The sequence below is a fragment of the Pimephales promelas genome, chromosome 6, assembly GCF_988280905.1.
Source record: "Pimephales promelas chromosome 6, fPimPro1.hap1.1, whole genome shotgun sequence".
NCBI lineage: Eukaryota > Metazoa > Chordata > Actinopteri > Cypriniformes > Leuciscidae > Pimephales > Pimephales promelas.
In genome coordinates, this window is record NC_142774.1 from 28,854,408 (window position 1) to 28,866,629 (window position 12,222).

At 36.8% G+C, this 12,222-nt stretch overlaps 1 protein-coding gene across 3 annotated transcripts in view; it reads right to left on the reverse strand.

The window, feature by feature from the left end:
- The window catches only part of pax5 (paired box 5), a 60,312-nt gene extending 53,629 nt beyond the window's left edge, over positions 1–6,683 (reverse strand). For 2 of the 3 annotated variants that reach the window (XM_089132347.1, XM_089132345.1), the window contains exon 1: positions 6,328–6,683. In XM_089132347.1, the coding sequence (XP_088988473.1) occupies positions 6,328–6,373 (46 nt within the window). In that variant the 5' untranslated portion in view covers positions 6,374–6,683. Of the gene's footprint in view, positions 1–1,576; positions 2,803–6,327 lie in introns of those variants that run through there. The other variant, XM_089132346.1, reaches the window with a different exon arrangement.
- Between the last annotated feature and the right edge of the window lie 5,539 nt (positions 6,684–12,222).

Genomic DNA, 12,222 nt, shown 5'->3' on the forward strand with positions numbered 1-12,222 from the left:
TTATACGACCAACTAGTGACCTAATAACAACTGTAACATAGCTTATAATTTACTGCACCAGGTGTTAAATATTGTAACTTACATTGTACGATAGTTTACACTTTTTATGGTTATTTAAAACCTGCAAAGTCGTATGAATAAACATGAGAAAGATAAACAGCCTATGAGTTTAAAACATCATAAAGTCTTCTTCCTGTCTCTGCAACGTCAGTGAGAGTTTCTTTCCTCATAGTCTCGCAGTTTCTTGGCACAGACAGTCCATTCTTAAAGCTTGCACCGTTTGACATTTTCGGTGTAATCGTTTTACCCCGTGGATTGTGTTGAGATATTGTGGCAGAGAGGAAACGTGATTCGTTCTAGCTTCTGAAATGTGTATACATCTAATCCACCGTTTCATTCACCATGCCAATTGATGTCATTTCACATAGACGTGCGTGTGTAAGAGTGGGTGGGTGCGCGCATATTTGAGTTTTGCAGGTTTATTCATCGATGAGAGAGAGAGAAAGAAAGAATGAGCGAGCGAGCGAGGATCAGGAGGAGAGAGAGATCACAATTGCATTTTCAGGGTGCATAATATGTGATTGGCAGCTTGGTTTGGGTAACAAAGACATTGCAATTCTCGGTTTTCAAAAAAAAAATTCTTACAAATTAAAGATACGCTGGTTTTTCATAAATAACTAATAAATATTTAATGATTATTAAAACAATAAAAAGTGTGTCTTGCACACTGAAAATGCTCATTCATAATTAAGTAAAATAATGAAGCTGTTGTTTGCTGCTTGCACGCTGACTGCAACACGTATAATAAAGAGCAGGGAAAGAGAAAAGGGGCCCTTAACGCTGCTATCTTGGGGGACCACCGGTGTCCGCCATGTCACGAATGAGTGACCACACATCTCTCCGCCACAGTGAGCAACTTCAGCTTTCGTTTTTAACCTCACAAGTGGCCTGTTTACAGCTACTCTCGCGCAATGTATTTAAAGGTTACGGAGCCTGTTTGCCATATCCTCAGGCTCAGCTGCGGTTCAAGTTCAGTTTGTGTCCGCTGCTCTGCTGGCCTTGGCCGCGATCTCTTCCCCCTCTCTTCCCCCCTGGGATTGTCAAGCAGGCTAAAGCTCTAACAAAGCAATCCGGTTCTTAGAATGCCAAAACAATCGGACCAAACAGCAAAAAAACGTCACATTGATTTATTTAAGACAGTTGCCTTATTCAAGTTTGCACATGCTTTGATTTCATTAGATGTAATCGGTGTTTACTCTTAAAAATAAAGGTTTCAAAAGGTGGGAACCATTTTTGGTTCCCCAAAGAACCTTCAGGTCATCAGTTCTTCAAAGAACCATTTTTTCTTAGTGTGAAAAACACTTAAAAAAAAAAACCTTTCAAGAACGTTTTGTGGAATGTAGAGATTTCAAGGTTCTTCATGGAACTAATGCCAATAAAGAACCGTAAAGAATGTAGCCTATATTTTGTTATCCTATTTATTTAATAAATAATAATAAAAAATAAAAAAAACATTCTGGGAACTTTGAAAGAAATCAACTATTTGAAAGCAGTTACTGAACGACGGTGAACTTACTGTGCATCGCTGCGAACGGGTCGTGTTTGCAGTGGATTTCCATCGTTTAGCAGGACAGGCCCTCCGTTAAAAAGAAGCAAAAAGTCTTTAATGTCCAGTACTTTTTCTTTTAAAGGTTTGTGCGTTTGTAGTCAGTCCGTTCTGCTCGGAAATGTCTCTTTTAAACGCAGTTTCAGCTGTTTAGAAGTCCAAAGAAACTTTGGTTGGAAAATAAACAATTGACCCTGAAGACCTATGGCCTATCAAGAGTAAAAGTAGGCTAGTTTTTGTGAATTGCGTGGAGGGACTAAAAAATGATAATTTAATAAATAATCATTTATCTTGTCCGTCATAAATTAGTCTACAAAAATAAGCAAAAAGGCGGTCCGGGCACAACCCTGCAGGGTCACACAACTGCTTCTGCGGCCCAACATCCAGAGTGAACTAACTCAGACATCTGTAGGGATTCATCAAAATGGCATATCAAGAAAAGTCCTGGCATGTACCAATTTTAATATTAGTCCGAACAGTCTTCTTAAGCTTTAGATAAAAATGTAGAAGTCTCGTTTCCAAGCTCTATCTTGACATCCTCGCTCCACTGACCGTGACCCGTGAACTGTGACCGAGGTTCGCACTGTCAGAGCGCGTCCCTTCCAGGGATATGTAAAATCCTGGTGAGGTTTCTGAGAAACCCAAACATTTACTTCATGTTTAACGGATCTTCACATAAACGCGATTTCCTTGCATCTTCTAATTGCTCAAATCGCGCCCTCAGACTCTCTTTAAAAAAAAGAAAAGAAAAGAAAGAAAATATGCAGATTACTCCGACAGCACGAAGATCCCCAAACAATAGATATACGACCGTAGACATATAAAATTAAAAAGTACTTGGTGTGAACCCCGAATCAAAATGTTTGCCAAAGTTAAACAGAAAATGATAAATAGCCATTGCGCAAAGCATTTGAACTTGAAAAAAAAATGTCCAAGAAATGTCGTGAAGAAGAAACAGGTTTTATCAAGTTTTGACCCGCGTAAAAATCCACGGAAAGTCTCAGTTGACTGGTATGGCGGTGTAGTTTTTCTCTCCCGTCGCAATTGATGTCCGCCGAACGGTGTTCTTCCAGTGTGAGAAGCAGTGGTCGAGCCTCCAGTCCTTACCGCGCAAACACTGCACGAGCGCACGGCGCGTTTCAGAACCTGCTCTCTTGTGGACAGCGCCAAAGCTACAGCGCTCTGAATCTACTACCGAGCCCGAGCGAGACTGTCAATCAAGAGAAGTCTACCTATCCGAGCGCTGCACCTCTGCCGTCACAATCGCCCTGAGTCGCGCTCAGATAAAGACGACACCGATTGGCTAACACTGAACCAATATGAGAGTGGCGTGCTGTCCCAATTGTGCACCGACAAATAGGGAGTCTTGAATCGAAGTTGGTTCTCTGGCTTCGCTGATCCCATGTCTAATTTCAATTAAGGAAGGTGATAAAATTGAAATTCTTAAATATCCGTTAGCTCTTTTTTTTCAGTCATTCAATTAATAAATGGTTAATAATTGGGTATTGCGTCATTATATGTTTTCAACTGTAAATAACCTTTGTTAAATCATTATTTAAAAAATGCTTGACAACTGACGGATTGCAGCATTTTCTGAGCTACATGGATATAAAAGATAATGATACATAAAAAATAAATGAAAATATTTTCTCACTGTTGTATTTACACATTATTAGAAATTATAAATGATGTCGCACGTGCAGTTGCGACTGCTGTTTGGTGTCTTTGACAAAAGTTTTAATATTGTTATTTAGTAAAAAAAATAAATAATAATAATTAAAAAAGACTTTAAAAGGTTTAACAATTTCATCATTCATAATGAAATCTATTCGTTTTTATTTTTTTATTTACCTATTTATGAGGTTTCTTTCCAACAACAAAATAATCTCCCTACATGTTTGACGGACGAGCGCTGTACCACACAGACTTTTGCTCTATCCTAAATAATTTTTCATTACCAGCCCTAAAAACAGATATTAAGTTAAGTTTAGTTGACTTAGAAACTATGGTGTTTTTAAATAATGATTATACAGTAATTGCCGTGGTGTCTAGCATCATGGTAATCAGTGCAATACACTTTTAATTATTATTATTATTTTTTTTAAGAAACCAGTAGGCTATTATTTCATTCATTCGTTCATTTGATTTTTTTTATATAATTACCGTTATGTAGGCTATATTTATTTGTGTCCTTCATTAATTTATAGGCCTATACAAAAAAGTCAAAATATAAATAGGCCTAAGTCAAAACATAAAACGACTAATCATGTTATTCAACGTGTTACATTCAGATGTTAAATTGCCTATATATTTAAAGGAACACCCAAACCTTAACTCTTCTAAAACTCCATTGTTTTGATTGAGAACACTTTGGGGCAAATTTCCGTGCATATTCTGCGACTAGTCACATCTAGAGATCAAAGATACAATTATGTTATATATGGATTTGCCTGGTCAGAATAATGTAATATTTAAGTCACTGTAATCCTATGGTAGGCTACCTTCAAAATGCATGTGCTCAGCTCACATATTCGCTACATTCTGTGAAGGAGAGATTCCTCCGTGGTGCGCCATAAGTGCCACGAGGGGGCGAACCTTTGGTCTCTTATGAAGAAGCTCCATCGCGCGCAAACACACACACCACACACACACACACCGCGCGCACACACAGCCTATGCGCACGCACACTTATAGACTTGTGAAATTATAGCAACTAGACGTTTTGCAATGTTAAAAAAGGCCTAAGCGCTATTTGCAGATATTTTGTATTCCGTTTTTAATCTCATTAGACGTTTAAATATGTGTGTCGCTGTTTTGTTTTGAAGAGACAAACGCAGCCCTCAAATAAACATTAACTATGGCTATTTTATAACTTTATGATTCATTTTAAATTAGAGATTAAATATTTTCGCATAAATTATTTGAATTATTGTAGGCTCCTTTTGTCTCTCAATTTCCATGTGTTTAACTGTGGCCCACGTGACTAAATGCTCTCAAATTCTGTCTTTCTTGAGGAAATGCTTGCTTATAACAGTTGCCCAAATTTTTTGCTATAGCTTCACAAATTAAATATAAAAACAACTAAAACATAGCTGATCATTTGTAGCCTACAGTTTGCTTCTGTCTTGGAATTTATATATATATATATATATATATATATACCTTTTTTTCTAAATCATTAACATAATCCATTATTGAGATAGGCCAGTGTTTTTTTTTTTTTAAGACAAAATGATTTAGGGTTTAGGATTCGGGTTATTAAAGAAATCACTTAAAAAAACAAATAGCCTAGGCTACATAATAGACAGTAGGCTATGCTAAACAAAACAGACGCACACAAAATAAAACAAGAATGTAGAAGTTTTCAGAATTCGGTGGGCACAAATTTTAAAAATAATTCTGAATTGAGCCTATCAGAGTCAAAGCCAAAGACAAGGCTTCCAGTCCACACCAAGTTGCAGTTAATGATTTACACCACAGAAACTCGTATTCTGTTCCGTTTCTTTTAGATTAGCTGTTTAGTATTATTCGAGTTAAATCAAGTTATTTCTCGGTCGCTATCATTGAGGAAAGGAACCTCTCAGAACATCAGGAGAAAGCATATAGCTGCATTGCTTTTTGACGACTGCAAGTCAGCTTAGTTTAAGTTTTAAAGATAGATATATTTTGACACAAAATGATGAACAACAGGCTAGTCATAGCCTACTATAAAAATTGAATGCTCATAAAAATCAAAAGACAAAAAAAAAAAAACACACACAACCAAATATAGGCCTACTGGGATGTCCGATGTCTCATAATAATTTGATTTAGTCTTCAAGGAAATCTGGGCGTAGCCGTTTTGACGCAGGTGAGTTTAACCACCTCATGGCTCATTTTCTATTTAAGACAGAACTATTAAAGAACGTTGTTTTTTTCGTTGTTATAAAAAAATCCCGTTATGCATATATAGCCAATATACTAACACATTCGACGTGTAAACAATCAGTTTTGACTATAGGCTACTGCTACATCTGTGAAGCTGTGAAGCTCAACCTCACGTTGAGCCAAGTAAGCAGCAACAACACCGGCAGATTAAACGCAGAAATCTCAACTGCACGCGCCATTTCATTGGGAGTTTTAAATGTGACGCGTGAACGAGTGACGTTTATGAAAACACAAACATATTTCTTATTGAATCCAATGGGCTGAACGGTCATAATTTATGCTTCTGGATCAAAATGAAATAATCTGAGGGACTCAAGTCTCAAAGTTTTTTTTTTCCATTGAAACAAACATCTTTCAAGAACCCAATTGTGTGCGTCACTGGTTCCTCATCCATTTTCGCGTATACAGGCCTAGTTTTTAAATATCCTGACGGTTTTGAATTTTGATTTTGTTCTTTGGACTGTAGGGCAGAAAAATAGGCCCAACCCCAGCACACTCTAAGCTCAAAATCAAAGGGTTCGCAAAGGTGTGCCAAAATAAGCTTATAGAATTTTTAGACCCATTACAACGTGGTGTTCTTCATTTGTTTTTTCTCATGTTAAAAGTGTCAAAAGATGGACCACCAACATTCATCTCAATATGAGGATTAATTTTAACAAAAACAGTTTTATAAAAGACATCTAGCCCATTTAGGAAGTAATGCTGTATTTGTAAAAAGTTTTGTAAAACAGAGACCTAGACTACTTTGAACAAACAATAGTTCAAGTGAAATGGATAAACAGACAAGGCCCTACCCGACCGTCCGATGCGCAGAGATGGACCCTTTTGGTCCAAGTCCATGCCGTGGCTAGAGGTTGGACAGAGGGATGAGCGGGGGGGGTGAGAACAAAAAAGTTCCCTCTCCTATATCCTCTGTTGTTGGTCTCTCTGCGCTTTTTTTTTTTTTTTTTTTTTTGTAACAGTGGTTTTGACAAATGGTAGTTTGAAATAATGTGACTCTTCCGCTCCCTGTTGCGCCGTTGCAATTGTTCACTGGAGTGAGACTAAACGTTTTAGGTGGAAAAGAGACTCTGAAGGAAGCGTGAAACGATTATGGGGCAAAGTCAAGAAAGAGCCGCGCGCTCATGCCTTCTTTCTTCCTCTTCCTCTCTCTCTCTCCCTCTCTCTCTCTCTCTCTCTCTCTCTCTCTCTCTCTCTCTCTCTCTCTCTTTCTTCCTCTCTCTCTCTCTCTCACTCACTCACACACAACCGCTCCCCCTCTTCAAATTGACAGTGACGTGGGGTTTAGGCCCTAGATCTGATCATTTGTTGGTAATACTTTTCAAACTTAACTTTCGCTCACTCTAAAAAATGCTGGGTTGTTTCAACCCAAATTTGGGTCAAATATGGACAAACCCAAATGTTGGGTTAAAAAATGTCATTTAAACTTTAACTTTCACTTTCAACTGTAATTTTTTTAAATAACATTTTAAACCCAACATTTGTCCATATTTGACCCAAATTTGGGTTAAAACAACCCAGCGTTGTTTAGAGTGCAACTAGAGGTTAAGTGTCTTGCTCAGGGACACATTGGTGCGTCTCACAGTGGATTCAAACCCGGGTCTCTCACACCAAAGGCATGTGCCTTATCCACTGCGCCATTTTATACATGTGGAAAACTTTTAACCCAATGGCTGGGTTTGTCCATATTTGACCCAAAATTGGGTTAAAACAACCCAGCATTTTTTAGAGTGTTAGTTCACCCCAAAACGAACATTCTATCATTTACTCATCCTCAAGTTGTTCCAAACCTGTAAGCATTTCTTTGCTATGTGAAACATCAAAGAAGATATTTTGAAGAATGTCGGTAACCAAACAGTTGTCGCGGGCATCATTGACTTCCATCGTATTTTTAACCTTTAGCCTACACTCTAAAAAATGCTGGGTTGTTTTAACCCAATTTTGGGTCAAATATGGACAAATCCGAAATGTTGGGTTAAAAATGTAATGTAAAAATTTAACCCAACGGCTGGGTTAGTCCATATTTGACCCAAAGTTGGGTTAAAACAACCCAGCATTTTTTAGAGTGTATGGAAGTCAATGGGGTCATTCAATGGTTACCGACATTCTTCAAAGTAATCCATTCATACCAATTTTGACTGGGCCTAAATGATGACAGAATTTTCATTTTTGGGTGAACTATCCCTTTAAATGCGTCAGGTGATTTTGGGTTCAGTAAAGTGAAATCCAGAAAATGATCTTTAGTTAATAGGCTAATTATAATTACTAAACATGTGCGTGAATCCCAAATACAACAATTTTCAATATTCAATTAATAGAATATTTATTTATTAAAATATTTATTTATAAAATCCAGTGTAACCTATTCATCATAAAATATGAAAATCGCGTGTAGCCTATATGTAGGCTATAGGCTATGTGTGTGTGTGTGTGTGTATACATATATAGGCTAGCCTATATATATATATAGCTATAGCTATAGCTATATATATATATATATATATATATATATATAGCCTATATATATATATATATATATATATATATATATATATATATATATATAATTTTTTCTTTTTTTTACGTCAGGCTGCAATAAGTGTTACCAAACAAATGTAAGCCTTCTGCCAAAATACACACAAAAAAATAACTTTCAGTCCGTGAGGCCTTTTGGTTGCAGTGATGTGACTTTTTAAGGCATAATTTGGTCAACCTAACGAGACTTCTGCTTTTTTTCCGTTTAGCACCGACAATGCACGCGAACGCACGCGCTGGATGACGCCAGGCGATGATTCGAGGTCTCTAGGTTCATGGGCGACACAGACACAATTGAGCGCGGAACAATGCGATGGACGCGCCGTTCAGCACTCTCTGACCTCTTCTCAGAAAACAACAAATGTAGCTCATTTAATCGCGCCCCATAAAGCCATGTTCCATTGATAGAGGGCTAAAGGCAGAATAATGAATGCAGCTTTATAGACCTTATTAATTTAATTCAGAGTGGCCCGTGGCTTGTCTCAGATAATTTTGGCCCAGAGGTCAATTATTTAATTACAACATTTTTTCGCGCATGACGGGAAAAGCCCGTATCCATTTGCAATAAACAAATAAAAGAATGATATTTTGAGGATAAAGCCCATGCAGAGTTCCAACTGCCTTCTGTGAGTTGTGAAGCACTGGCTGTTTCAGTGCAGGTGACTGTTGTCACGGTGACCTGAGGCGATGTAACCGCATCGCTACACACGACTCTCCGCTCGAAGATCAAAGGCCAAGCTTGTCCTACATCAACTTACATCAACGTCCACTCTTTCTCCCCCTTCTTCCTCCCTTCATATCGCCTCCTTTAACACATGCATGAGACCACAGAATTTATTTAGGTTTAATAATAGACTTTAAAATGATATAGGCCTAATTTATTTCCTCTGTTTTGTATTCACGATGGTCAAACCACAGTGATAGCCTAATTCTTAAGACATCAAGGACGATAAAATAGCTCTGAGGTTTTTATTTTAATGGATTTATTTGTCGAATGACACCGTTTCCGCTTAATCTTATTGTAGCTAGGCTAAAAGTCCTGAAAAACTAAATAAAATCTATAGCCTATAAACTGTATCTAATACATGTAAGCCTTTTAATGTAATTACATAATTATTATTATCATTATTATTGCAACAACAATAGCCTAATAATTATTATTAATAAAATCATAAAATAATAATAGCCGACAGTTGTTCCCTGCAGAGCAATACCACTAAAAGAAAGAAAAAAAAGACAAGAAACGTTAGAAAGATTCTCAGAAGTCTTATATTATCAGAATGAATGCTGTCCCTTAATTTACAATTGCTGTAACAAACCTGTTTTAGAAACTAATTTGCAAGGCATAATTTATTAGCTAAATTGCTCTGTAACTAAAAAGTTCATGCTTGGAAATATAGGCTATGTAGACCCATGCAAATGTAAAATAATAATAGTAATAATAATAATAATAATAATAGCCTAATAATAATAATAATAATAATACAGCAATGCATTTTTTTTATTAAAACACAATTCTAAAGAGTTTTGTTGTCTGAAATTCTGACTGCTAATATTTCGATTGGCAGCACTGCACCGATCATGCAGTGTTAACGTGATAAGATTACAAAATGTGATGTTTCAGGCTCCTTCTTGGTTTAATTAATAAAGTAGGCTAATTAAAGCGCGGAGAGTTTTTTGGTAAGGGGGATTTTGGTTGTTGCCCTGCTGGAAGCGGAAATAATCGCTTTTGACCGAGACGCGAGAGTCAAGGAGGACAATTAAAATAAAAAGTAAACAAATACACAGAGAAAATCAACAACATTAATGACGTCTCTGTTTTTATTCAACTCATTTGGTCTGTGATTGGTGTTATAGCAGTCCAATAATCCAATGCTTTTCACCGCAAGCTCCCATAATCAAAAAGTGTCGTTTCAGTAAACATTTAAAAACAAAAACAACCGAAGAAATTCAGACCGAAACACACTTTACGTGTTTTTTAATATCCCGCTCTTTGTTTCCTCAAATATGCTACAATGTTTTCAACACTGTCATCAAAAAAAAAAAAAAAAAAAACTAAAAAATAGATCAAATTACATATTTACTGAAATATTTTAAAATCTTTTTTACCAGTTTGAAGGAGATCCCCTTTTGGATCCACCTATTATTCGTGAGACTATTCTAAGACATTTTTTGGTAAGCAATTACTTTACATATTAGGCCAACTTAATTGACATCTTATCTACCAAAAACCTGACATTTGGAATTTGCTCGGTACCTCATAAAGAAAAGCTTTTGTTGCAGAGCTGTCAAATCTGTGAAAGCACTATAAAGCACTATTAAACAAATTAAACGTGCTAATATGCACTTTCCCCCCCATATTTAAAAAGCATTGATAGTTTGAAATGCAAAGAACATTGATGTGGGATCTTTTTTTATTGTCCTATTAGAGTATTATTATTAAACATGGATATAGCCTATGTGTTAATAACTTATGGAGAAGTGATTGTCAGAGAAACAGAATCCTCATACTGAAAATCTGTTTAAAAGAAGTTTTCTTATTCGGCAACATGTTTGGTGTTATGCCAAAATCTGTACCAAATTGGAAATTATCTAATTGAGTGATTTGATGCATTGTAAGTATTAACCTGCCAACAACTGTGAAAATGTCTCTTGAAGTATGAACCCCAAGCCTCAGCAGGAAATAGTGCCAGTTCTAGACCAGTCAACACTTGGCACAACACCAGACCACACAAAGAGGACATGGGTTTCTTCACTCGATGTTTTGTTCCAGATCATGTGACATGTAGCGACATGCTGGGGTCAAACTGTGCCTTGATATTCTAAGTGGACCCTCAAAAAGGAAAACAATCAAACAGGCGAATGACATCACCCTTTATAATAAATTGTCAGAATCAAAGGCTCTATATTGCTTGCACAAACAAAAGACACACAGAGAGAGAGAGAGAGAGAGAGAGAGAGAGAGAGAGAGAGAGAGAGAGAGAGAGAGAGAGAGAGAGAGAGAGAGAGAGAGAGAGAGAGAGAGAAGGCAAGAGAAAGAACCTTATTTGGAAAAAAAACCTTATTTATTATTTACATTTGTTATTAACCCATTATTTAGTGTACAATCTGGTACACTTTGCGTGATTGTTTTTATTAGGAATTCCCCATCTATAGATTGGTTCCTACACAGAAATAAAGCTATTATGTTTATATATATAGCATCCAAATAGACTTATAACTTTCAATGCCATGATAATTGTATGCTCAAATATTGATCATAGCACAGTATGGGGCAATGTTACACTTGAATAACACACTGAAGGTGCAGACTGGAGACATCAGCGATATAAACGCAGGGGTAGGTGAAGGTGGCCATTTGGCTTCATTTCCCAAATGAAAATCTTTCTCATGCAGAACAGCCATGTGAAATCAGATATTGGAATGGGAAAGCCTGCATCCTCGCTTGTGACTCCATCTTCAACACCCGACTGGTTTGAATTTGTGGAGATTAACAGATGAACAAGCACTTCCCTTTTCCTTTTAAAACAATAATAGTAATAACGATCAACAAATACGTCCAATATGGCAAGAGCAGCCAGGCATTCCGTTCTCCAGCTGCAATCCCTATTTCTGCAGCTTTCTCCCAAAATATGGCATATGTGGTGGGCTTTTGGCTTCATTTAGGAAATGTAACCTTTTGAAAGAAAACAATCCACTGCTTTGATGGCCTTTTCTGACACTGACACGCATGGAGACGTCTTCAGAATCAGATGGCATTCACACCATGATTCCCACATCAGCGAGCTCTGTTCATGTCAGGCTCTGGAGATGATAAAGGTATAGCCTGTGATTTCATAAAAATAGAAAGAAAGAAAGAAGGAAAGAAAGAAAGAAAAGCAAGCAAGAAAGAAGGAAAGAACAAAAATGTGTGATTTATATTCAGATATGTTTGTGACAGATATGCTGCCTGTTAAGATATGTAAATTCTGGACCTCAGAAGTGGCCAAACATTGCAACTGATAAAAGGACATTTTGCATGTTATTTCTATCACAGCAATAAAGATAGCAAGAAGTTCACATCTCAAGTTAAAAGCCAACATCTTGAAATGCAGCTCTTTGATAACTGTTAGCTACAAATGAAATTGTCTTAAATATATAGGCTAGGGCCTAGG